The sequence below is a fragment of the Ambystoma mexicanum genome, chromosome 12, assembly GCF_040938575.1.
Source record: "Ambystoma mexicanum isolate Mex_15411 chromosome 12, UKY_AmexF1_1, whole genome shotgun sequence".
Classification (NCBI taxonomy): Eukaryota; Metazoa; Chordata; class Amphibia; order Caudata; family Ambystomatidae; genus Ambystoma; species Ambystoma mexicanum.
The window spans coordinates 189,182,441-189,210,177 of NC_090936.1; the positions used below are offsets into that span (position 1 = coordinate 189,182,441).

Below are 27,737 nucleotides of genomic sequence, written 5' to 3' on the forward strand. Positions count from 1 at the left end.
ACAAGAGGAATGCACATTTGCAACTCAGGCCCCATTTTCGTGTTCTGTTTCTCCATCCGTCAAGTTGATAGATGGCTTGCAGAAAGGAGTTTATCAATGACGGCGAATGCACTGCACGGAGTTGCCTGTCCAGTTCCTGCAGCGAGCTCTACCCACACACTCCGCATTCCTGCTCTGTAGTCCTTCGCATTCCCCGCTGGTGCTGGCACAGTGCTGGAATGGGCCACACGCGGACCCAATTGGCTGCCAGGTGCCCTGTTTTGCATAGCCACGCCTCTCCCTTAAGGCTGCTTTCGGGTTTGCTGTATAGTGCAGTGCAGGGATCGGCGTTGGGCAGCTCTGGTGCATTGCTGCTGCCGGTGGAATCCGTGTGTTCGGTGCAGCGCCTCCTTCTACACACACACACACACACCCACCCAGCTGTGATCGCCCTGCGGCACCGCAGGAGGCCGTCCCGTTGACCCGCCCTCGTGCACCTGATGCCAGTGCAGGTGCCTTAGCTCCCCAAGGCTTCCCGGTACAGTATGAAGTGCAGCCATGTCACGGAGAGCTAAGACCGCCGTGAGGACCCTGGAGGACTCGACGCTGGACTCCGGGTATGGTGGCGCCGCAGGCTCCCTCAGGTCGTCCAACCTCTCCCTGGCTTCCGATTCTCACCCGGCGGCGGCGCCCCCCCATGGAGCCAAGGGCTGGCCCATAACTGGCTCCATGCACAGCCGGCACAACAGCTTCGACACCGTCAACACTGTCCTGGCCGAAGACTCGGAGGCGCCCGACTGTTCGGGCCAGTGCTCGCGGCTGCCAGAGCTCGAGGAGGTGCCCTGGACCCTGGAGGAGGTGGAGGTGCTCCTGCGGAAGGAGCCGGCGGGGACGGCGCCGCTCAGCCGGGATGCCGTGGCCCGGCTGTCCGCCCTGGTGAGCCGGGCGCTGGTGCGCATCGCCCGGGAGGCGCAGCGGCTGAGCTTGCGCTTCGCCAAGTGCACCCGCGCCGAAGTGCAGAGCGCCATGGAGGTGGTGCTCACGTGGAGCCTGTCCGCGGGCGGCACGGCCGCGGCGCTCGGCGCCCTCTCCCTCTATAACATGAGCACGGGCGGCGCCGACCGCCTCAGCCGGGGCAAGTCCGCCCGCTGCGGGCTCACCCTGTCCGTGGGCCGCTTCTACCGCTGGATGGTGGACAGCCGGGTGGCGCTGCGCATCCACGAGCACGCCGCCATCTACCTGACCGCCTGCGTGGAGAGCCTCTTCAGGGAGGCGCACCGCCGGCTGCTGCAGGCCGGCCTCCGGCCCCAGGACAAGGAGGAGCCCGAGCCCCCCAAGTTCACGGCCGAGTCCGTGGAGCAGGCGATCAACAACGACTCCGAACTCTGGGGGCTGCTGCAGCCGCACCAGCACCTCATCTGCGGCAGGAACGCTAGCGGTAAGCCTGGGGACCCCCACCCGCCCCCAACTCCTTCCGTTCCAAAGAATGAATCGTGCGATGAAGTTTTATTTGTGGCCCTTTCCTCTATCTCTTTTCCTCTTTAGATGCCAACATATATGTACCTATGCACCCAGCCATGCGCATAGCTATCCATCCCAGCACCTATTCATGTATCCAACCACCCACTCACCTACCGATCCACCTGTGCACTGGCACCCCTGCTTCCTTCCTTCGTCCTAGTTCCTCGCCCATCTCTGCCTACACATGCCCTCCGAGGTCTCCTTTATCAATAATATTGTACAGCGAGCAATTGTACTGGCAGGCCAATCGCTACTGGGACGAGGACGAGCGTGGCGTGGGCATTAATCACCTGGGTGGCTCGGCCCCGACGCGCTCTTTATATTCCGCGGGTGCTGTGGCCCCTTCAGTTTCTGCCCGCTGTTTTCTGATTGGCGCAGCGCCGCTTTCGCCCGTCTCGGCGTTTGACCTTGAGTGCGTTCCCCGGGAGCGGCGGGTTTGCGAACGGGGGAGGTGCGTGCGTTTCCCGTGTATTCCCCCGCGGCTCCTCCGCAGTGCAGCGCATCGCCGTGCAGGGCTCTGCTGCGTCCCTACCAAGCCCACGAGATGGCGGGTGCCGGGGGGGGGGAGGTGCTCAGGGGGGGCGGGGGGGGGGGGTAGACCACTGGCCTATACATACCCCCTGCATTTTAAGCCGAGGAGATAGCCCGCTATCCCTTTCGTGTGATGAGGAGTGTCTGCCTGTGCCCGGGGAGCATCTTCGTCTCTGATTCATGCAGTGTGCGTCTGTGCGTGAGTGGGTGCGTGGGCGTGCTGGCTAGCCGTGTGTGAAAGGCACACACATACGTGCACGCTGCGACTGATATAGACTGGCCGTGCACCTAAAAATACACCGTCAGGACCTGACTAGATTTTGGTGGTGGCGCTATGGCCTTAGCGTGCATACTCTATGCTGCAGCCTTTATGACCACGTCTGCAGTATTTGTGTACAATTTAAAAGGCGTTGCAAAGCAACTTCGCCAATTCAAGCAACAGTTGCCCTACACAGAATGGACGGATGGTTAATATGGTGGGCCGAAGGATTCGCAGGCCCGTGCTGGGCTCTGTTTCTTTGCAGTGCTGGTGAGAGCCCGGTGTGTGCAGTGCCTGCGGTAATAGTGCCACACGCCGCTGCGCTGGCTCTGTACCGTGCGCCCGCAGCATCCTTGCTGTGGGGATACCTAGGCGTTCCTGTATTACACCCACGCCTATTTGCACGCTCTCGCGATATGCGCGCGCGTCTCCCAACCAGTGGCAACCCATCCTTTCTCTATAGGGTATGTACCTCAGTGCGGTGGGAAAACGACAGGAAACAGCCGTTCCCCTCTTGGCGGTCTCTCCGTGTCTACCCCTGTGAAATGACAAGAAAAATAGCCATGTCCGTCATTGCAGCATTCTCAGGGGTGCTGGGTGCAAAATAGCCTCACACCGTGACCCCCTTCCTTGCGGCAGGATCGCGTGGGGGCGAATTCAAATCAAACAGCAATGTCCTTCAGTGCAGCTGTATTATAGCAACGTGACACCAAATGGCAACTGATGCCACTCCCTCTTTGCAGTGTCACCAGAGAGTGGCTTGGCATGTGCATTAGTGGCCTTTCCATTCCTTGCAGCGATGTCACCAGTGAGTGGCTTGACATGTGCATCAGTGGCCATCCTATTCCTTTCAGCGATGTCACCAGAGAGTGTGGCTTGACATGTGCATTAATGGCCTTTCTATTCCTTGCAGCAATGTCACCATGGGAGCGTGGCTTGAAATGTGCATCAGTGGCCATCCTATTCCTTGCAGCAATGTCACCATGGGAGCGTGGCTTGAAATGTGCATTAGTGTCCTTTCTATTCCTTGCAGCGATGTCACCAGAGAGTGGCTTGACATGTGCATTAGTGGCCATCCTATTCCTTGCAACAATGTCACCAGAGAGTGGCTTGACATGTGCATCAGTGGCCAACCTATTCCTTGCAGCGATGTCATGAGAGAGTGGCTTGACATGTGCATCAGTGGCCATCCTATTCCTTGCAGCGATGTCACCAGAGAGTGGCTTGACATGTGCACCAGTGGCCATCCTATTCCCTGCAGCGATGTCACCAGAGAGTGGCTTGACATGTGCATTAGTGGCCATCCTATTCCTTGCAACGATGTCACCAGAGAGTGGCTTGACATGTGCATCAGTGGCCATCCTATTCCTTGCAGCGATGTCACCAAAGAGTGGCTTGACATGTACATCAGTGGCCTTTCTATTCCTTGCAGCGATGTCACCGGAGAGTGGCTTGGCATGTGCATTAGTGGCCTTTCTATTCTTTGCAGCGATGTCACCAGGGAGTGGCTTGGCATGTGCATTAATGGCCTTTCTATTCCTTGCAGCGATGTCACAAGAGAGTGGCTTGGCATGTGCATCAGTGGCCATCCTATTCCTTGCAGCGATGTCACCAGAGAGTGGATTGACATGTGCATCAGTGGCCATCCTATTCCTTGCAACGATGTCACCAGAGAGTGGCGTGGCATGTGCATCAGTGGCCATCCTATTCCTTGCAGCGATGTCACCAGAGAGTGGCTTGACATGTGCACCAGTGGCCTTTCTATTCCTTGCAACAATGTCACCAGAGAGTGGCTTGGCATGTGCATCAGTGGCCATCCTATTCCTTGCAGCGATGTCACCAGAGAGTGGATTGACATGTGCATCAGTGGCCATCCTATTCCTTGCAACGATGTCACCAGAGAGTGGCGTGGCATGTGCATCAGTGGCCATCCTATTCCTTGCAGCGATGTCACCAGAGAGTGGCTTGACATGTGCACCAGTGGCCTTTCTATTCCTTGCAGCAATGTCACCAGAGAGTGGCTTGACATGTACATTAGTGGCCTTTCTATTCCTTGCAGCGATGTCACCAGAGAGTGGCTTGAAATGTGCATCTGTGGTCTTTCTATTCCTTGCATCAATGTCACCATGGGAGCGTGGCTTGAAATGTGCACCAGTGGCCATCCTATTCCTTGCAGCAATGTCACCATGGGAGCGTGGCTTGAAATGTGCATCAGTGGCCATCCTATTCCTTTCAGCGATGTCACCAGAGAGTGGCTTGGCATGTGCATTAGTGGCCATCCTATTCCTTGCAGCAATGTCACCAGAGAGTGGCTTGACATGTGCACCAGTGGCCTTTCTATTCCTTGCAGCGATGTCACCAGAGAGGGGCTTGACATGTGCATTAGTGGCCTTTGTATTCCTTGCAGCAATGTCACCAGAGAGTGGCTTGGCATGTGCATAGTGGCCTTTCTATTCCTTGCAGGGATGTCACCAGAGAGTGGCGTGGCATATGCATTAGTGGCCTTTCTATTCCTTGCAGTGATGTCACCATGGGGGCGTGGCTTGAAATGTGCATCAGTGGCCATCCTATTCCTTGCAGCGATGTCACCAGAGAGTGGCTTCAAACTACTTTTCCACGAACCTGCTGCTTCCTTATTGGAGAGTGGCCTAAAGGTACAGCAGTGCTTCGTTTCGTTGCTGTGTCCCTGTGGGAGATTAGTTTGAAACGCTATTTAGCGACGGTTTCATTGCTTGCTGTATCATCATGGGAGAGTGGCTTGAAATGGTGATACATGGTGATGTCTTTCACTGCAGAGCGACTGCCATGAAACGGCACGTATTGGTGACTCCTTTCCATGGAGTGTGTTCTTGGTGTGTGAGCTGAAATGATGATTAGTGGAGACTCACTATCTTGTAGTGTCAACATGGGAGACTGGCTTGGAATGACACTGAAGATGGATTCACATGCTCATATGTCATCATGGCAGAGTGGCTTAAAATGCTAAGTGGCCATTTCCATCCTTGCACTATTATTACAGCATGTGGGTTGGTTGACATGGTAATGGGTTGTGGTTCTCTTTTTGTAGTATTAGCATGGGAGAGTGGCTTGCAATGATAATTTGGGCGGATCCCCTTACTTGCAGTATCATTATGGAAGAGTGGCTTATAATCCGTTCTAATGTCCTACCTCGCGTTATCATCTGTCATGGAAATTTGGTTGATACGATCATTACTTCTGATTGTCTTTCTTCCGGTATCAACATGCAGAGCATCTTGAAAAGATAAATACCGCTTCACTTCTTTGCAGTATCATCATGCGAGAACAGATTGAAATGGTCATTAGTTGCGATTCCATGCCTTGAAGTATCTTCAATTGGGAGTGGCTAGAAATGCTTGTAGTCATTCCTTTCCCTACTGTATCATCACTGCAGAATGATTTACATTGATAAGAAGTATCGATTGCCTTCCCCGCAGTGCCATTAAAGGGGAGTGGCTTGAAAAGCGAATTAATGCTGAGGCCCATCTTTGCAGCATCCTCATGGGAGAGTGGATTGCAATGATGAGAGGAGAATAGCTGACAATAGATTCTGATTCGCTATGTTTCAGTATCATCATTGGAGTGTGGCATGAGATGACATCACTGATTGCCTTAAAATGAATATCATCATGGGAGCGTGCTGGAAATTACAGCAGTTTTTCCGTCCATGTCAATATCGTCATGGGAATGTGGCTTGAAATTACAGCAGTGATTCCCTTCCCTGCTGTATCATCTGGGGAGAGTGACTGGAAGTGGCAGCAGGTGGTTCCCCTTCTTACTTTAAGATCATGGCAGTGTGGCTAGACATGGCAGCAGAGATTCCCTTCCCAGAAGTATCATCATGGGAGGGGGGCACGAAATGACAGCATGGGAATCCCTTCCTTGTTGTATTATCATGGGATTGTGGCTTGACATTATAGCAGTGATTGCCTTCGGTTCACTATCAGAATGGGAGACCGGCGCACCTTAATGCAGGGGATTCTCCGACTCACATTAAGGACATGGGAGTTTGGTTGGGAAAGGGCAGCATGGGATTCCCCTTCTTAAAATAATGTCATGGCAGTGTGGCGATACATTAAAGCAGTGGACAGAAATGAAACCAGTGATTCCCTTCCCTGCAGAATCATCATGGGAGACTGGGTTAAATTACAGCAGGACATTCATCCTCCATCATGGCAGTGTGGCTGGAAATGAAAGCAGTGATTGCATTCCTAGCTGAACCATCTTGTGAGAGTGGCTTGAAATTACAATAGTGATTCCCTTCCTTGAGGTATCATCCCAGGAGAGTGTTTGGAAAATACAGCAGAGGATTGCCGTCCTTACAGTAATATCATGGCAGTGTGGCTGTAAATGACAGAAGTGATTCCCTTCGCTGCAGTATCATCCCAGGAGAGTGGCTGTAAATTACAGCAGGGGATTGCCCTCCCCTGCTGTAATATCCTGGCAGTGTAGCTGGAAATGACAGCAGTGATTCTCTTTACTGAAGTATCATCCTGGGAGAGTGGCTGGACATTACAGCATGGGATTGCCTTCCTTATATTAATATCCTGGCAGTGTGGCTGGAAATTACAGGAGTGATTCCCTTCACTGCAGTATCATCCTGGGAGAGTGGCTGGAAATTACAGCAGGGGATTGCCTTCCTTATAGTAATATCCTGGCAGTGTACCTGGAAATGACAGCAGTGATTCCTTTCCCTGCCGTATCTTCCTGGGAGAATGTCTGGAAATGACAGCAGGGGATTTCCCTCCTTACATTAATATCCTGCCAGTGTGGCTGGAAATGACAGCAGTGATCCCCTTCCCTGTAGTATCATCAGTGGAGAGTGGCTGGAAATTCCAGCAGGGGTTTGCCCTCCTTAGAGTAATATCCTGGCAGTTTGGCTGGAAATGACAGCAGTGATTCCCTTCCCTGCAGTATTATCCTGGGGGAGTGGCTGGAAATTACAGCAGGGGATTGCCCTCCTTACAGTAATATCCTGGCAATGTGGCTGGAAATGACAACAGTGATTCCCTTCCCTGCAGTATCACCCTGGGAGAGTGCCTGGAAATGACAGCAGTGATTGCCTTCCCTGCAGTATCACCCTGGGAGAGTGGCAGGAAATTACAGCAGGGAATGCCCTCCTTACAGTAATATCCTGGCAGTGTGGCTGGAAATGACAGCAGTGATTTTCTTCCCTGCAGTGTCATACCAAGGGAGGGACTGGAAATTACAGCAGGGGATTGCCTTCCTTAGAGTAATATCCTGGCAGTGTGGCTGGAAATTACAGCAGTGATTCCCTTCCCTGCAGTATCATTTTGGGAGAGTGTCTGGAAATTACAGCAGGGGACTGCCCCCCTTGCAGTAATATCCTGGCAGTGTGGCTGGAAATGACAGCAGTGATTCCCTTCCCTGCAGTATCGCCCTGGGAGAGTGGCTGGAAATTACAGCAGGGGGTTGCCTTCCTTACAGTAACATGCTGGCAGTGTCGTTGGAAATGACAGATGTGATTCTCTTCACTGAAGTATCATCCTGGGAGAGTGGCTGGACATTATAGCATGGGATTGCCTTCCTTACAGTAATATCCTGGCAGTGTGTCTGGAAATGACAGCAGCAATTCCCTTCACTGAAGTATCATCCTGGGAGAGTGGCTGGACATTATAGCATGGGATTGCCTTCCTTACAGTAATATCCTGGCAGTGTGTCTGGAAATGACAGCAGCAATTCCCTTCACTGAAGTATCATCCTGGGAGAGTGGCTGGAAATTACAGCAGGGGATTTTGCCTTCCTTACAGTAATATCCTGGCAGTGTGGCTGGAAATTACAGAGGTGATTCCCTTCCCTGCAGTATCATCTTGGGAGAGTGTCTGGAAATTACAGCAGGGGATTGCCTTCCTTACAGTAATATCCTGGCAGTGTGGCTGGAAATTACAGCAGGGATTCCCTTCCCTGCAGTATCACCCTGAGAGAGTGGCTGGAAATTACAGCAGGGGATTGCCCTACTTACAGTATATCCTGCAGTGTGGCTGGAAATGACAGCAGTGATTCCCTTCCCTGCAGTATCACCCTGGGAGAGTGGCTAGAAATGACAGCAGTGATTCCCTTCCCTGCAGTATCACCCTGGGAGTGTGGCTGGAAATGACAGCAGTGATGTCCTTCCCTGCAGTATCATCGAAGGGAGGGGCTGGAAATTACAGCAGGGGATTGCCTTCCTTACTGTAATATCCTGGCAGTGTGCCTGGAAATGACAGCAGTGATTCCTTTCCCTGCAGTATCATACTGGGAGAGTGGCCGGAAATTACAGCAGGGGATTGCCCTCCTTACAGTAATAGCCTGGCAGTGTGGCTGGAAATTACAGCAGTGATTCCCTTCCCTGCAGTATCATCTTGGGAGAGTGTCTGGAAATTACAGCAGGGGACTGCCCTCCTTACAGTAATATACTAGCAGTGTGGCTGGAAATGACAGCAGTGATTCTCTTCCCTGCAGTATCGTCCTGGGAGAGTAGCTAGGAATTACAGCAGGGGATTGCCTTCCTTACAGTAATATCCTGCCAATGTAGCTGGAAATGACAGCAGTAATTCTATTCACTGAAGTATCATCCTGGGAGAGTCTCTGGACATTACAGCATGGGATTGCCTTCCTTACATTAATACCCTGGCAGTGTGGCTGGAAATGACAGCAGTGATTCCCTTCACTGCATTATCATCCCGGGAGAGTGGCTGGAAATTACAGGTGGGGATTGCCTTCCTTACAGTAATATCCTGGCATTGTACCTATAAATGACACCAGTGATTCCTTTCCCTCCCATATCGTCCTGGCAGTGTGTCTGGAAATACCAGCAGTGATTTCCTTCCACGCAGTATCATCCCAGAGGAGGTGCTGGAAATTACAGCAGGGGATTGCCTTCCTTACAGTAATATCCTGCAGTGTGGCTGGAAATGACAGCAGTGATTCCTTTCCCTGCATTATCATCCTGGGAGAGTGGCTAGAAATTACAGCAGGGGATTGCCCTGCCTACAGTAATATCCTGGCAGTGTGGCTGGAAATTACAGAGGTGATTCCCTTCCCTGCAGTATCATCTTGGGAGAGTGTCTGGAAATTACAGCAGGGGATTGCCTTCCTTACAGTAATATCCTGGCAGTGTGGCCGGAAATTACAGCAGTGATTCCCTTCCCTGCAGTATCATTTTGGGAGAGTGTCTGGAAATGACAGCAGGGGACTGCCCTCCTTGCAGTAATATCCTGGCAGTGTGGCTGGAAATGACAGCAGTGATTTCCTTCCCTGCAGTATCGTCCTGGGAGAGTGGCTGGACATTACAGCAGGGGGTTACCTTCCTTACAGTAACATCCTGGCAGTGTAGTTGGAAATGACAGCTGTGATTCTCTTCACTGAAGTATCATCCTGGGAGAGTGGCTGGAAATTACAGCAGGGGATTGCCTTCCTTACAGTAATATCCTGCAGTGTGGCTGGAAATGACAGCAGTGATTCCCTTCCCTTTAGTATCATCCTTGGAGAGTGGCTGGAAATTACAGCAGGGGACTGCCCTCCTTACAGTAATATCCTGGCAGTGTGTCTGGAAATCACAGCAGTGATTTCCTTCCCCACAGTATCATCCCAGAGGAGGTGCTGGAAATTACAGCAGGGGATTGTCTTCCTTACAGTAATAACCTGCAGTGTGGCTGGAAATGACAGCAGTGATTCCCTTCCCTGTAGTGTCATCCTTGGAGAGCGGCTGGAAATTACAGCAGGGGATGGCCTTCCTTACAGTAATATCCTGCAGTGTGGCTCGAAATGACAGCAGTGATTCCCTTCCCTGCAGTATCACCCTGGGAGAGTGGCTGGAAATGACAGCAGGGATTCCCTTCCCTGCAGTATCACCCTGAGAGAGTGGCTGGAAATTACAGCAGGGGATTGCCCTCCTTACAGTAATATCCTCGCAGTGTGGCTGGAAATTACAGCAGTGATTTCCTTCCCTGCAGTATCATCGAAGGGAGGGGCTGGAAATTACAGCAGGGGATTGCCTTCCTTACTGTAATATCCTGGCAGTGTGCCTGGAAATGACAGCAGTGATTCCTTTCCCTGCAGTATCATCCTGGGAGAGTGGCTGGAAATTACAGCAGGGGATTGCCCTCCTTACAGTAATATCCTGGCAGTGTGGCTGGAAATTACAGCAGTGATTCCCATCCCTGCAGTATCATCTTGGGAGAGTGTCTGGAAATTACAGCAGGGGAGTGCCCTCCTTACAGTAATATCCTAGCAGTGTGGCTGGAAATGACAGTAGTGATTCTACCCTGCAGTATCGTCCTGGGAGAGTTGCTAGAAATTACAGCAGGGGATTGCCTTCCTTACAGTAATATCCTGCCAGTGTAGCTGGAAATGACAGCAGTGATTCCCTTCCCTGTAGTATCATCCTTGGAGAGTGGCTGGAAATTACAGCAGGGTTTTGCCCTCCTTAGAGCAATATCTTGGCTGTGTGGCTGGAAATGACAGCAGTGATTCCCTTCCCTGCAGTATTATCCTGGGAGAGTGGCTGGAAATTACAACAGGGGATTGCCCTCCTTACAGTAATATCCTGACAGTGTGGCTGGAAATGACAGCAGTTATTCCCTTCCCCGCAGTATCACCCAGGGAGAGTGGCTGGAAATGACAGCAGGGATTCCTTTTCCTGTAGTATCACCCTGGGAGAGTGGCTGGAAATTACAGAAAGGGGATTGCCTTCCTTACTGTAATATCCTGGCAGTGTGCCTGGAAAGGACAGCAGTGATTCCTTTCCCTGCAGTATCATCCTGGGAGAGTGTCTGGAAATGACAGCAGTGATTTCCTTCCCCGCAGTATCATCCCAGAGGACGTGCTGGAAATTACAGCAGGGGATTGCCTTCCTTACAGTAATATCCTGCAGTGTGGCTGGAAATGACAGCAGTGATTCCCTCCCCTGTAGTATCATCCTTGGAGAGTGGCTGGAAATTACAGCAGAGGTTTGCCCTCCTTAGAGTAATATCCTGGCTGTGTGGCTGGAAATGACAGCAGTGATTCCCTTCCCTGCAGTATTATCCTGGGAGAGTGGCTGGAAATGACAACAAGGGATTGCCCTCCTTAAAGTAATATCCTGGCAGTGTGGTTGGAAATGATAGAAGTGATTCCCTTCCCTGCAGTATCACGCTGGGAGAGTGGCTGGAAATGACAGCAGGGATTCCTTTCCCTGCAATATCACCCTGGGAGAGTGGCTGGAAATTACAGCAAGGGGATTCCCCTCCTTACAGTAATATCCTGGCAGTGTGGCTGGAAATCACAGCAATTATTCCCTTCCCCGCAGTATCATCTTGGGAGAGTTGCTGGAAATTACAGCAGGGGATTGCCCTCCTTACAGTAATATCCTGGCAGTGTGGCTGGAAATGACAGCAGTGATTTCCTTCCATGCAGTATCATCCCAAGGGAGGGGCTGGGAATTACAGTAGGGGATTGCCTTCCTTACTGTAATATCCTGGCAGTGTGCCTGGAAATGACAACAGTGATTCCTTTCCCTGCAGTATCATCCTGGGAGAGTGTCTGGAAATTACAGCAGGGGACTGCCCTCCTTACAGTAAGATTCTGGCAGTGTGGCTGGAAATGACAGCAGTGATTCTCTTCCCTGCAGTATCGTCCTGGAAGAGTGGCTGGAAATTACAACAGGGGATTGCCTTCCTTACAGTAATGTCCTGGCATTGTGGCTGGAAATGACAACAGTGATTCCCTTCCTTGCAGTATCACCCTGGGAGAGTGGCTGGAAATGACAGCAGGGATTCCCTTCCGTGCAGTATCACCCTAGGAGAGTGGCTGGAAATTACAGCAGGGTATGGCCGTCCTTACAGTAATATCCTGGCAGTTTGGCTGGAAATGACAGCAGTGATTCTCTTCCCTGCAGTATCGTCCTGGAAGAGTGGCTGGAAATTACAACAGGGGATTGCCTTCCTTACAGTAATATCCTGGCATTGTGGCTGGAAATGACAGCAGTGATTCCCTTCCTTGCAGTATCACCCTGGGAGAGTGGCTGGAAATGACAGCAGGGATTCCCTTCCGTGCAGTATCACCCTAGGAGAGTGGCTGGAAATTACAGCAGGGTATGGCCCTCCTTACAGTAATATCCTGGCAGTTTGGCTGGAAATGACAGGAGTGATTTCCATCCCTGCAGTATCATCCCGAGGAAGGCGCTGGAAATTACAGCAGGGGATTGCCTACCTTACAGTAATATCCTGGTAGTGTGTCTGGAAATGACAGCAGTGATTTCTTTCCCTGCAGTATCATCCTGGGAGAGTGGTTGGAAATTACAGCAGGGGATTGCCTACCTTACAGTAATAGCCTGGCAGTGTAGCTGGAAATGACAGCAGTGATTTCCTTCCCTGCAGTATCATCCCGGGAGAGTGGTTGGAAATTACAGCAGGGGATTGCCTACCTTACAGTAGTAGCCTGGCAGTGTGGCTGGAAATGACAGCAGTGATTGCCTTCCTAGTTGAACCATCGTGGGAGAGTGTCTTCAAATGACAGCTGGGGGTTTGCATTCATGTAGTAAGATAATGGAAGTGTCACTGGAATGGTTAAGAAAGGTTTCCTTTCTTGGAATATTTACATGCGATTGTGGCTTGACGCTACCCATGGGAACCCCCTCTTCATGCCCATTGGCCATGTTCTTGCGTCAGTGGGGATGGAGTTTAGGGATGGAGTTTGTTGCCCAATTGCCCTGCTCTTTATTGCAGGAGTTGCACCAATCCAGATGCGGCTCTTGCTGCTTGATCCATGCCACGTCCTTCCTTAAAATGTGCTTATGCGGCCGCAGGAGGGGAATCCTGGATTTCACAGCTCTGTGTTGCCGAGGACCTGTGACTTGAACTCTGGAGTTCCGGTCACAGTGCGCTGACCTCTGGCTCCCACATTCTAGCAGGCCGGCTCCATGAAGCCCCCTGTATTGCAGTTATTTCACACCTGTGCACCATGGAGCTGACTGGGTGAAAGGGACTATTTATGAAATATCTTCTGAACGGCAAGAATGTCACGAGTCACCCGAGGGACTCCAGCGGGGCGACTGATTCCCGCCCGGATTCACTAAAGGTTATTACACTACAGGGTTAGTACTTCATGCTCCCAGTCCTGGGTGCGTTCCGGGTACATTTAATGACGCGTCTTCAGCTAGATATGGTCTGTTCTGATGGGTATGTTGACACTTGGTTTATTTTGAAAAGCAATAATACAATTCTCATGTAATCATGTAATGCAATTTTAAGTGGTTTTGTATAGCCGTGTCTGTCATTTTGGCGGTATCTGGACACTAAAGTAAAGTAATACAAATACTGTATATATATATATATATATATATATATATATATTTTTTTTTTTTTTGCTGTCAGCTCGAGCAATAATTGTCAATTTTCCTCTATGGGAAAATGTTTGGGGACTAGGCCGAAACTGTTTTTTTTTTTGTTTTCTTAATCACTTCATTATTTTTCAAAGGATCATTCCAAAAATGTTATTTCTTATTGTCTGCAAAAATTTCAGCTAACTCTGTCATACAAGTCAAATGTTACTAGCAATTATATATATATATAAGGCGTTTCCATACAGGTTGCTTCTTGTGACAGTGGCTTAATAATTCTGAATCTCCGGTTAGTTCTTATTGTTAGGCGTTGAGTCGATAAGCTGTAACTATTGCAACATAACAGAAAAACAATGTAGCAAGCCATAGCACACCACACATGCGCGCGCGTGCGCACACACACACACAGACACACAAACAATAAGGCATGACATCAAAGCACCACATTCCACACCTAAGCATGTACAGTGATACAGACAGTTCTGACAGCCCATTGACAGGCTCGCGCACGCACACATGTTGACATAGGGAATGGATACAACCACTACCGCATTACTTCAAATTGGGCCTCATTATGTGTTTCCCGGTATCCCACTGGTGAATTCAGCGGTACACCAGCAAACAGTATTACCATTGCTGGCACTTGGAATGCTGGAATGACCTGAATATTCTAAGTTCCGGGAAGTGTATGCAATTACCCATTCCATGGAGTCCGGACTCCATGGGGGGAATTGCTGGTATTACCCGCACCAGTATTACCAGTGCTAGTAATACTGGCATTTCGTGGTGGTGGCGTGTCGGAAATTACAGGCAGCTCGAAGCGAGAGGTCATTCTGGCCTCTCCACCTCCAAAATTGTAGTTTGGCGGGGTGAGAAATGTGGTGGTAAGGGAATTACCGCCAGTTCTTTTCAGGCACCGCCTAACTTGTAATGGGGCCCACTGTCTCTAAACACCCTCGCTTGCCAATAAGATGTAGGGTGATCCTGGAGATTTCTAAAATGCGAGTTGTGTCAACCAGGTCAATTTTCTACTGTTACTTTAAATGCTGCATCTGTGATGTAAACTTTTTTGAATGTAAATAGACTGCCATAAATGGCCTTCTATGAAAATACATACCTTAATGTGTTCAAAAGGTGGCCGGTGAAACGGTGTTACTTCTAACAATGTGAATAATGGATAATGCACGTTGGTGAAGTAATGGCGCTGGCACACTAGGTGACATGTGACAAAAGAGGTCACCTCAATTAATGGGGGACAGAAACAGGGCACACTGTAGTCTGATAAACATCAGAAAATACGTTAAATGAACAGTAATGGAGTACTGGTAAACACAACCAAGAAGCAATTTAATCCAAACAATTCATGTATTTGCACAATTAACAGTGAAAAGTTCGTTGGTCTTGAATATCAAACATATTCATAAAGTTCTAACATGGAGGTACAAAAAATATGACTTTGCCAACTATGAGCGAAAAACTGAGGGGCAGCCACTTGAACCAGCAAAGATAGTCATTGGTTCTCTTACAGGCATCCTCAGATTGTCTGAGTTTGCAAGCACCTCATGTTTACATGCAGATATCAGAAACATTGCCTGTTTAGTTTGCCATGGCAGGAGGCCCAGCTTAAGAGGGATTGCAGAGAGCAATGTTTTTTTCTATATTCTCTTTTGCGGTTGGGATTCTGTTTCTTTTGTGAAATGTTTGTTGTAAACCATAATGCAAAAATAATTTAAAAAAGAAAGCAATGGGCCTCATTATGAGGCTTGCACTCCCGTAATGAAGGGTGCCGGTACGGGACCGGCACTGTTCATTACGGGATGCCTGATTACGAGGTCCCATAGCGGGACCCGGAACAGACGTCTGGTAAAACCAGACGTCCTTTCCGGGTCCCGCGAGGGGACCAAGGAGCTAATAACGGGCCCGTTATTAACAGGCCCGTTTTTAGCTCCATCCCCATTCCCATTGAGCCCTATGGGGGCTCAAATGGGAATGGCGATTGGTTTTGTGAATGAGGAATACTGGGTCCTCCAAGGTTGGAATGACCCGGTAATTCCCCATTCACAGAACCCGGTACTGGAACCCGGTATGGAGGCAGCCAGGCCCTTATTAAGGGCATGGCTGCCTCCATACTCGTAATGAGGCCCAATATCTTCCCACAGGCTCGTCAGCTCCGGTTCCGGTTAGTGCTCCTGTGGCGTTCCGCCCCAAATCTAACCAATGAGCATAGTGGGGCCCTGTGCTGCCCTCAGCTCACAGGCACAGTGGAGGGCATAAGGCCCGCTCCATGTCTCGGGAGGATATCCCAAGTGTGACGTGCTCACTTTGGAAGCAAGACGACACGGAGCACCACAGGTTCGAACCCCAGGTCAGCGCTTAGAAACCTCTGGGTATTAAGCATGTCATATCATATACATGGAGGTGGTCAGTGCTATCCCAAGCCCCTCCAGTGACCACCACAGCCCGGTGATACCGGCATGGCTACCTCCAAACTCGTGTCCGGGTCCGGAAAAAAGGGAATTACTGGGCCATTCCGACTTTTGCGGGCCTGGTAATTCCCATTTTCGGGACCCAGACCCAGACCCGGTACGCCCCCAATTCCCATAGGGCTCAATGGGAATGGGGAAGATGCTAACAATGGACCCGTTAATGATGGGTCCGTTGTAAGCATCCTGGTCTGCTTGCGGGTGCCGGTATGCACGTCTGGCCAGACCAGAAATGCATACCGCCACCCGCGAGCAAACTTGTAATGTGGTGGCCCGGTATGAACGGCGCCGGTACCTTACTGGCACCGATCATACCGCGGCCGCCAGGGTCGTAATGAGGCCCATTGTCTCTATATATCCTATATATGTTCTGAAAGGACATACCATCTTGAATTGGAGTCAAGCCTTTCCAAACATGGGAGGAGGGGTTGAACCTTTGCATATTTTAAGAGCCAAATAGAAATGAAACTTGAAATATTGGGAACTCCCGAGCCCGGGGGCTTCAATAGACTTCAAACGCGTTCAAATCTTTTCGACCCGCAAACCAAGTCATTTTGGGCACAGCTTAATTCCTCTCCACAGGGGTTTGACTCATTCAAACCCCTTTTTTAATGATTCAAACCATGATTCGAGCCGAGAACCTTAATGCTCATGGGTCCTTATCATGGGCTTGAGCTGAGACAGGCCCCCTTACTTCCCAAATAAGAAAATCCAGCTGGTTAATAAGTGTAATATCCATGCTTCTGCTTAAGTACTTTTCTATTCTGTTGAACAGTTTAACCCATTATCCCGTTGGGGGTGAATGCGGTGGCTGCCACACTCACATCAGTGTTTTCACAGTTTAAGTGGGATAATTGCACGGTAGCACTCAGCAGTCAGACGTCTATGCCATTGATTGACTGTAATTCAGTGTTTGTGTGGAATGAAAGAATGCCTATTAATGTAGGCGGTTTCCTATCCTGGCGGCGCAGCAACTCCCTGCGTCTCGCCCCGGCTCTGCCTGCGCAATGGGAGTCACTCAGTAAGCAGTATCCTAGAGCAGCCTCTCGGGCCGGTGAGTGGAGGCTGAACAGTGTGACTCGAAAAAAAGAAGAACAGACATCAAAATGTTGCCCTACCCCAACGAGTCAGGCATTTAGATCACAGGGGGTTCATGGATATTTGCAGATATTCTTGTTTTGCGGCAAACAGGTCAAAAAGATCTATGCCTCCGTGATTGGCCATTTGAACTGAACGCTACGCTCACAAAATAAGTTCGCAATGAAGAGGAGGTGCTACCGGTGGGTTGCCTTCAGACCCGTAAAGAATTACAGGCGCCCGACTTCCCGGTGCCACCGGGCTATTCCAAGTCTGGCAGCCAGGAAGTCTAGCAGCCAGGAAGTCAGGCACCGGCAATTTTGTTAGTCCCCATTTGGACACAGGAGCACCGGCTCCCGTGAAAATGTTGCGAGCGGGTGCCGTCCCGCCCGGCTGGTCTGACCTTGGCGGGCGGGATGGCAGCTGTCTGCAGAGTTGTAGTGTGTCGGTCTGTAAATAACGGTGCCAGCGAGCTTACCGGCACCATTGTTTCAAGACTGGCACAGTTATAATGAGGCCAAATATATGTAAGTTCAGGCCTAGAAAAACCTGTAAAACCCCTTCGGCCTAGCATTGCCGAATCTCTCCCCATCCCAGATTTGTCCATGTTCTCATTACCCCTGTTTCCTCTTGTTGGTGAATAATGGTTGGGCACTGTCGTAAACACACACGCATTGTTGGCATTGTACCATTGAGCAATCACAGTCTATTTAAACCTGTGGCACCTACTGGTTGTCTTAGCTTGTGAGCACCAACAGAAGTCTAGCCCCTGTGTAATATAAGGTTCCACGTGGTTTGAAATGTCACTATAAACTGCACAATACTGTAGAAGAAAGGCTTTATTGTTCGGGCCCGCTTTGTCTGCTATACGAAAAATCTTTGTTTTGTGAACCCTTTCGTCTATTCTGCCCCCTTTGCCAGACAGTTCCTGCATGTTATGAATGTAATTGTCAGGTGCGGAGCACAAGGATCATTTGAAAATCTTGATGGCCTGCTTTACAATGTTTGCTTGCTGTTTTTGTATTGTATCTGCATTACCTTTCGACTGTGGTAGGTTGAGGTACTGCATGGGGGAAGGTCATAGACATAAAGGACAGACTGCACCCTAATCCTTTCCATCTTAGTGATGGAAGAAAGGCTACGCAGTAGTGAAATAATAATAAAAGTGTATTATTTACATAACTCTTTTGCCAAAGCTCTGTTGACAGAACAGTATTATATATATTGATATCAGTTGACTTGGCCAGGATTCAAATCTGCATATCACACACAGATCGCAGCAGCAAGTGCTTAACCCTCAGAACTGTTTTACCAGATAAGTAAACTCAAAGTGAATCAAGTGCAGAATCCTCAAATATCTTAAAGGCACATATTGTGGCAGCAGAATCAGTTGTTTGCACTGTTTCGTAACCTAGCCAATGAAGTAGTAACCCATGGAATATTAGGAGGGCATCTGGAGACATCAGATGGGAAGATGAAACCATACAGGATAAGTCAGGGTCGGAACATAGGATGCTACGACGGGGAGCTAGGAAGGAGAAATGGGTCCTGCAGGAAATCGCCAAAGGGACACCCAAGTAGAAGCACCAATGCGGAACTTCAAATTGAAAAGCAAAATGAAAGCAGCTGAAGCGAGAGTGGACTAGACCATTGTTAACTTGAATTGCCATTCAGATGAGTGCAACTAGATGATGCTATGTTTAGCAATGGCTGGTAAACCTGGCTGAATAAATTCGGCAGACACCTGAACGTTCACTGAATTCTGCTTATTTGGGGAGCAGCCAAATCTTTAAGAAATTCAGATGACAGATTCAGGTTAAGCTCATGAACCTGTCATGCTGATGAAATGTTGCAATACAGACTGGGTTGAAGAGGTCAGACCACTTCCTGTTGACACACGTTGAAAGCAAAGTATAAAGTCAATGGAATAGGCTAGCCGATTTCCTGCCAGGGTTGCTCATAGAAAGCAGAGTGTCCACACGACTAATGGCTTGCACCTGACTGCTTTTGTTAAGTGTGGAAACCAAAAATAAGCTTTCCCAAATTGGAATCTTTGACAAGAACTGTGCTAAATTCGCAAAAAATAATGGAAATAAAAAAGGCATAGATGATCCATTATTTTATTTGCATTACTTCAAAGAAGGTGCATGCAACCGTAAATAAAATTAGTATTCACAAAGGGGGCCGGCCCTCTTGCCCCCATTGTTGTCAGAAGCATGTGTTGTGCTCTACCTGCACCCACGTGGCTGCTTGGAGTTCTTTTCAGCATGAAAGTCCCTTTGTTGTGAAATGTGTAAATAAGGGAAACAACATGAATATACCTGCGTGATGGATTGTAATGTAAGTAGGACAGCAGGGGATCATACGACTGCCGTTCCATAACTGAAAACATGCATGTAGGAATCAGACATGGCCCTGTCACCCATTGCACTCCTACTGCACCTGCTCACAGAGGCACAGGGGCATGTGTTTGTTTTCTGCACATTTTAATGTTTGAGGTGCACTTTAAAATGTGCATACCCCCACCCCCTTCTTTGCGAAAATGCGCAAAGGGATAAACACGGGGGTCGGAATGTGCACATCTATGAGGCAGTCGTGCAAAGGAACTTTGCGAATAGGACACATCGTTTTTGGGGTGGAACTGATTAGATGCACGAGCATAGCCCATCGCTTGCCGCAACACACCTTTAATGTGGCTCTTGCTGTTCATATATGTTATGTGTGTTATCCCCAAGTACAGTCCTCATAACATTACAATCCTATGGGACTAACATTACAATCCTATGGGACTACATTGTTTTCCATCAAGGAACGTCAGAGTCTAAATCACAAATGCTGGACATGTGAGTGACTCTGCCACACCCTATGGGCCTTTCTAAGGTCATTGACCCGCAGCCCTGGACTCTCCCTATTATTACATGAATAACCGCAGTAGTCCTCATGGAACCAAACTCGGCAGGATGAAACTTCATGCACCCCTAGTGCATGACTGGCTCTTCGCCAGCCCTATAGGTTTTTCAGTGGTCCATGTCTGTCATGGAATCCCTAGGTTGCAATATTATAAACCTAAACAATACTCAGTGTGTCAACCTCTAAATGATGAAAAGCAGACCCAGGCATGCCTGGCTTGTGTCTAACTCTGCTGGCCTGGCATGCAGTCTTGCAATTCTCCGCTTCAATTTGACTAAAGGTCTGAACTTCAGAAGGATGAAAGGCTGAGTTCTTCCTACCTAGATTCAAACCTCAATGTTACACGTACCTCTCTGCACTAGGTGCATTAACTTACCGATGTATCTTACTGTGAGTTTAATGTGCTGTCCTAAATGCATAATATTCCCATATGCACATGACTCCATTTGCTCTTGCTAACCCCACCCAGTCTCACTGATGCCTTTCTGAAGCTTCTTACGTTATTGTGTGTATGTTTTTCCCCCCCAAGGATCAGTCCGGACTTGCCCAAACTTCTCCCGAACTTTCCAGAAGATGAATAGCTCTTAAAAGAAATGCAGGCTGTTAAGGGCTCAAAGTAAAATCCCCAGGAACCTGAAACCTACCCAAATCTCATTACCAGATTCTCTGGGGCCCGCAGATCAGTTTGGAGGGTGTAAGGTGTAATTGGTGATCTTTTGAGGCTACTGAAAGAGAACCCAACATTTTCAGACTAAGCTGCATTTAAAGCAGTGCATCGAATGGCCGGGAGGATAGCTCGGGGGCAATGTGCTCACCTTGGAAGCAAGACGACTCTGAGCAACACAGGTTCAATCCCAGGTTCATGCTTTGAAACCTCTCAGTATTAAGCATGTTATAAATAACCAATTACAATTACAAATGATCAGCCAAAATGATCCAAGCAAGGCACTGGTCACTGAAAGTTATAAATGCGCAATATTAAAATATCACTTTGTGCTGTAAAATATCACTTTGCGCCGCTCTGTGAATCAGGGTGTTTGTTGGCAGTGCAAGGTCACTTTGCAGTTGCACCACAGTCTTCAGGTCCCCACAGTGGTCTGCACGTCTTATGAAGCGTTGACTTCCTTTTCCCTAGTAGTAAGCCTCTCACCCAGTCTTGATTTTCGCATAGTGCAAACCTCAATCTCAAAGCCACTCTCCTGCCCGGACTGCAACGTGTGCAGAACGTGGCTGCTATCGGGCCTAAAAAGACGTGAGCATGCGTCTCCAGCTCTGGCCACACTTCATTGGCTCCTCGCTGCTACATGTGTCAAATTCATATCTATGTGTCTGGGACACAAAGTACGAAAGAAAAAAAAAAACAGACACATTTTGTCTAGTAAACTTTCCCTCCATCAACCATGCAAACAGTTGCGTTCTCAGGACAGTGGCTGTTTTATCATTCCCAGAGGCTACAGAGACTGAGAGGAACGGGGCTCTCGGTGCAGGCAGCATAGAGTTAGAAACTACACGAAAAAAACTGAGAACCCACCTTTTTGCAGCACCCTTGCTTGGTTTGACCCTCACAACTCCATACGAGATGTTTGCAGTGGACTTCTCTGCGCTATACATAATACATTTACACGTAACATCCAAGTGTATTGCCAATTCGTTTCTCTTTCTGCTTGTTTACAGTTTCTGGTGGTCTTCAGTTTCATCTTTCCTGATCATGTCTGAAATGACTTCACTGGTTGTGTATCCAGTGTTTTCTGTTACCTGCTCAGGCTTCTGCTCGCATCTTTGTTATGTTATGTTAAAACCCGTTTATGCGGTCACCACCCTAGGGGGTCTTACCGCACCAGAGCTTGTACTGATAGTGGCTTATTGGGCCTCCACCTGGGGTGATAAAGCTTATACCTGCAAAGTAAGGTCATACGGCAGAGGCCTCCAAACTTTGGCTCTCAAGATGTTTTGGACTACAACTCCCATCTGCTTCATCCTGTTTAGTTAATAGAGAGGGATAATGGGAATCGTAGTCCCACACGCCTGTAGAGCCACAGGCTGCAGACGGATCCCAGGAGGGGATCGAAGCTGGTGAATGGATGGACGGTTCCCTGCATTTTCCCGCAGGAAGAATGGGGAGACCTTCCTACTGTGGCTGCCTGAAAATAAGGATGACGTGCCAGAAGCACCATCCGCTCATTTCATTTTCCCTAAACGTCTTGTGTTTTCTAAATTGCTCTGAAACATTGCTCTTTGGTGAGTCTAAATGTATTATTTTATGCTGGCACAAGATTATAAATCAAATTCTTTAATATCATGCACATTGCATATCTTTTTTTTTGCAGGAAGCTTTCCTCTTGCGTCCACGTTTTGAAACCCTTTCTGAATTTATAGGTGTGAGGTCTAGACACCGAGGCTAATACATTTTCCGGAATCATTTCGCTGCATTCTCATGACATGGACAGCGCGGTGGTGGTCCTCCGACCAAGGCTTGCTACCTTTAACATAATCTGTTCCAGGCTTCTACCTCGTCTTTCAGTACAGCACTAAAATGCCTTCATCATAAACTTTACCAACCCAAAGATAATGGTTTCATTCAATGACATTTGTATTGGATAACAGGGTATGGAAAGGAACTGTGCATAGCCGGAGCTGGGGCAAATGCCTCAATGTCACTCTAAATATCTGAACAAGATGGCCGCCGCTTATGGAATGGCTTATGATTTGCATGTGCAATGCAACAAAGCCTCAGGTACTTGGGAGAGTGGTCAGACGACTTACTTTACACAAAGCACTCGTTTGTACTGCTTAGCCGTGCCACCTCAACTCCTGTCTTGTTTGATAAAGTACGTGTGTGCACAAGTGATGAAAGTAGCATGTACGTGCATCTTCAGATAATGTAGTCAAAAAGATGAGTGGGCGATGTGCTTTGGCGACATTATTATGTGGGGATACAATTTTTCCAGAAGGACTCAGAATAGGGTAAGAGTCCAGGGTACCTCCATCAAGGGTTGCCAGATCTTACACATGTTAAAAGACTTTTCATAATAGGGACTGGGGACAACATGTTACTTACCCAGGCAGGGGTGGACTGACAACCAAAAGAGGCCCTGGAAATAATGTTCTAAGTGGCCCCATATTAAACATTTTCAGCAAGCCCAACCCTTTTCCTATGAGAAAATGTGGAAATAAAATAGATTACCACACAAAAGAGGCCCTGTGGGTAGAGGTCTACCGGGAAATCTCCATAGTTCCCTACAGGCCAGTCCACCCTGTGCCCAGGGCTGCAGATATATTTACTGGGGATCTTCTTCATGGTCCTTGAGAAGAGTGTGTTCAATCCACAAGGCTTTTCACGTTACCAACCCGCGTCCGCCATTGGCCCAGGATAGGAGGCACTTCTGAAATTGCGGCTTCATTCTCACTACCTCACTACATTTTCCTGTCATCAAACCAATCCATCTGATCAAACCCATATTGGCTGCGGTGGGATATAAAGCAGGGAATTTGGGAAGCCTTTATATTTATTTACTGGGATTAGGGAGATTTCATTGCAGGAGACTTTGTCTAATTCGTCATAGTTTTTTAAACAAATTTGACCGCAACTACATCTGGGTGGGGGGTAAAGGTAATAATGAAGGTGGGGGGAGTTGTGGGAGTGTGCGGGGGTCCCTCCTACATACATTTGCAGCCAAATTGAATAAAAGAAAAAGAAATTGATGAAATCGGATTCGATGAATTTTCCTCGATGAAATCACATAGAACCTATTTACTTGGGGTGGTACATTGATGCAACAAGATGCACTTTGCATAGGGTGTACCGTGTGCAGCAACTTCTGTATTATTGGGTGCTTTACTTGACAGCATGATAAATGAACAAGGTCATATTACGGGGTGATGGGGTGAAGACGAGGACAGTAAATGGAACAGCATAAACAAGTGTTATACAGCTATACCCAAAGAAACCTCCTAGGGGTAGGGGTGGTTGAGGATCATTGGGGCGGCAAATGACCACCCTAAAGACCCGGTGGGCACCATCTGGGGAGAAAATTAGGGTCTTGAGGGTGGCAGTGAAGCCAGCCACCGTGGGAATGTCCTTGATTCCCAGTAGTAGAGAGTGCTAGGGATGGAGGGGGCAGTCAGGCTGAGGAGGGCTTGGGACCGACGAGTGTGAGAGGACAGACTAGCAATATAGAGATACAGTGAGGTTGCAGGAAGGCTGGTCCATGGGTATATTTGATCGCAAGAAGAAGGCATTTGAAAATGCATCAGTTTGGGATAGATTGTACACAATACATCATTACCGGACACACCTACTCCAGTTAAACCTGCATGTTCCTATACAATACCCGGATCTGGCATTAACATTATTGTCCGATAGTAACTTGCCCTAATGGATTGATAAGGCCCCAGAGATCCCGGGCAGTGCAAAGATTGATAGCATCAGGTTGATGATCTAAGCCACAGCACATATTACATCGGGGCATACAAGGTACCTTATGTGGCAGCAAAGATTACATAGCTCGAAATGTAATAGGTGAAGTGCACTTCAGCCACATTGGGTGAGGGCACCCTTCGGTATGGGGTTCCACCATTGGGGCTTGGGGATTGCATGTGGCTCCAGAATAATTCATTTGGGGTAGGGTGCATTGGGGTTCAGTGTTGGCAGAGTTATGTTGTTGTTGGTTGGGGGATGTTGTATGGGGGTGCATTGGAATGCAAGAGAGGAGATTTTGAGTCAGTTGGGTGGATGTTCTGGGTGGTCCGTTTTTTATGAATGTGCGAAAACTCACAGATGAAAGTAATTTTTTCGGACCTTCATGGATTTCTCAATTAAGAGTGTGTGCTTTGAGCCCCATGGGCGAGTAGCCCTAGACATGAATTACAAATAAACAAATAAATAAATAAGAGGGTTCAGTAAAACCTCAAGTACTTCAATATACCAGCCTTTGTTTATAAAACAGCTGATACTCAGACTTTTTAGTTTTGGCTGTTAGGTGGCATTTTATAGACTTCTATAAACTGAAATTATTGCAGGGTAGTACCAATAGGAGGAAGACTGCATATGAGGAAGGGCACACTGCCTGTGGATGTTTTTTGGTTATTAACCCATCTGTTGACCACCCAGGGCCATGCTACTCCGCCTGCTTCTCCTCACCCACTTCATTCCCCTCCCTGCCCAAAACACACCTGCCGAGGATCTCTTTGAGCTAGCTCTAACACTCACTTACATTGAACTCTGTGCTGTATAGCGCCTACCAGTGTTATTTTTGACAGTCTTCTGAGAGTAAATGGCCAAATTGCTGCTGTGAATAAGCTCATTGTGTAATAAAGGTGTATGCCATCTGGCACTTGATTGATATGCAATTTGTGCATTCTCTCATCTGGTCCTTGCAGTAAAGTCCCGTTAAGAACAAGCAGTGCTAAAGCCAACAGTTTTGGCTTGTGTATCGTTCTTAGGCGTTTGCCAGGCATTGACATCATATGCCCCGACACTGGTACCATTTTCCCGCTTTTGCCATCTCATGGCCAGGTAGTGCCATTTTGGCAGTGCCTGGCAAATGCCCAAGCCTAGACAAAAGCCAAAAACTGTTGGCTTTGTCAATGCTTGTTAAACAGGTCTTAGGCACTGAAGCACATTAAACATCAAAGACAATTTGTAATGCAAATACATAATTACGTTAATAGATAAGTACGACAATAAATCAATACTGCAGAAGACTGACAGTCGGATGTATTGTTTGCATTTTGATTGGAGGAGCTTATTATGTAGTAATGTCATCTTATTAATGCACAAATCCTGCCAGAGATTGCCCCAGGACACTTGCAATAGCATCACGGCCAGTGAGCGTGAATGGCAGCTTTACTGTTCAGTAGCACCTGAAAGTGGTTTATTTGAGCTAAGTAGATAGCTCAGGGGCAATGCGTTTGTCTTGGAAGCAAGAAAGCGCAAAGCAATACAGGTTTGAATCCCGGTCCCGCGCTTAGAGATTGGTCTCGGATATGGAGCGTGTTACAAAATATTAATTAGCTAGCACCCTTTTCAGCTCCAGACACAGATGCAATAGTCTCGCGAGGTTAGCTCAAGGGCAACGCGCTCGTCTTGGAAGCAAGACGATGCTGAACACCACAGGTTCAATCCCTGGTTCCCCGCTTAGAAACCTCTGGGTATTAAGCGCGTTATAAATAACCCATTACATTTTCAATTACAACCAACAGGACAAATGGAAGGGCCATGAACTAAAATAAATGAGCGGCCTTGAAGCATTAAAGAACGGTGGAAACAGCTCAGCTCACTCCCCTCACTCACTGCTTTACTCACTCTTGCAGCAGTTTGGCGTTCCCAGAACCTGATGATACCAGAATTTGTTGCCCGCCATAATCATTGTCCACAAGAGACCAGTGAAGAACAAATCACCTGGCCGTCCCTTGCCTGCCGGGGTCAATAATGCGCTATCGATCTTGCATCCACGTGAGAAAGGCTATTGATGGAAGGAGAATTATGCATTGAAGGCGGTGGAAGAGGGACTGTGCATGTTCGATATGCACTGGAAACTGGATGCAAAGCAATGGAGTGGGCAGGAGCTTCGATTAAACCTGTATGCATTGAGATTCAAAGTGTTCCGGCACGTGGATTTAGCATCGTTTTGCATCGAGATAAAGCAAGGTTGACGCGACCTTGCTGATGTAGTGGGGATTGGCGTAATTTCTCTTGCTGGGTTCTTTCTTAGGGTTTGTTAGTTGAGGGTTTACCTTCAGGGTGGCATGGCACAGCCCATTTCCTCTGGGCAGTGCTATTGGTTTTTTCATCCAAGTGATGTCATTGAGTTGGAGATGGCCAGAAAGCGAAAGATCTGCCCTGCACTCTGCTACGCAAGGAATCCAGCGAGGTCTCTAGAGCAGGGGTCATCGACCTTTGGCTCTGTAGATGTTTTGGACTACAACACCCACCAGCCCTAGTGAGCATAGACAATAGTTGGGCTCATGGGAGTTGCAGTGCTAAGCTTTTGTTGAGCCACAGGTTGCAGGCCTCTGCTCTACAGAAAAATGACTTGATGGCCTTGTCTACTGACAATCTCACTAACGAAAGGACACAGCAGGCAGATGGCAACCCGCAAACACATGCTGGCAGCAAAACCCACGTAATAAATGTTGTCTTTGCTTATATAATGTAAGTGGTCTTGTAGTGTGCCCTTCTGCCATCCTTAGTGGCCTTGATGATAGTTAGACTCTTTCCTTCCGCAGTAATTTGAGCGCGGCATGCAGTCCCTCACCCAGAAGTGGTTACCCTTGCTATGCCGTCTCTTCTTTCCCCAAGTAAATGGTTAACTTCTCTGTCTGCTACCACTCCCACATGCAGGCACGTATCCATATTAGGACCACTCCCACCACAGCAACCTGGGCGGAGAAGCGTAATACTGATCGCATGACCTGCCACAGCTTTAGTTATATCACACATGCCGGTCTGAACCAACATCTAACCCGGTGTCCTAGCATTGCCATTCAATAGATCTCCACTCTAGACAAAAAAACACATGTTAAATGATCACTGCCACAATCCACATAGCCCGCTAGTTCAATCTGTGTTGGAATACAATGGTTAAGCAAATTTTGCATTAGCAGAAGGGGGGCACAACCTATTTTAACAAACACAAAA

The 27,737-nt window shown here is 48.4% G+C and overlaps 1 protein-coding gene across 2 annotated transcripts in view; it reads left to right on the plus strand.

The window, feature by feature from the left end:
• The first annotated feature begins 297 nt into the window (after window positions 1-297).
• ABTB3 (ankyrin repeat and BTB domain containing 3) overlaps window positions 298-27,737 on the plus strand; it is an 849,439-nt gene continuing 821,999 nt past the window's right edge. For both annotated transcript variants that reach the window (XM_069628275.1, XM_069628276.1), the window contains exon 1: window positions 298-1,417. In XM_069628275.1, the coding sequence (XP_069484376.1) occupies window positions 538-1,417 (880 nt within the window). In that variant the 5' untranslated portion in view covers window positions 298-537. The remainder of the gene's footprint in view (window positions 1,418-27,737) is intronic.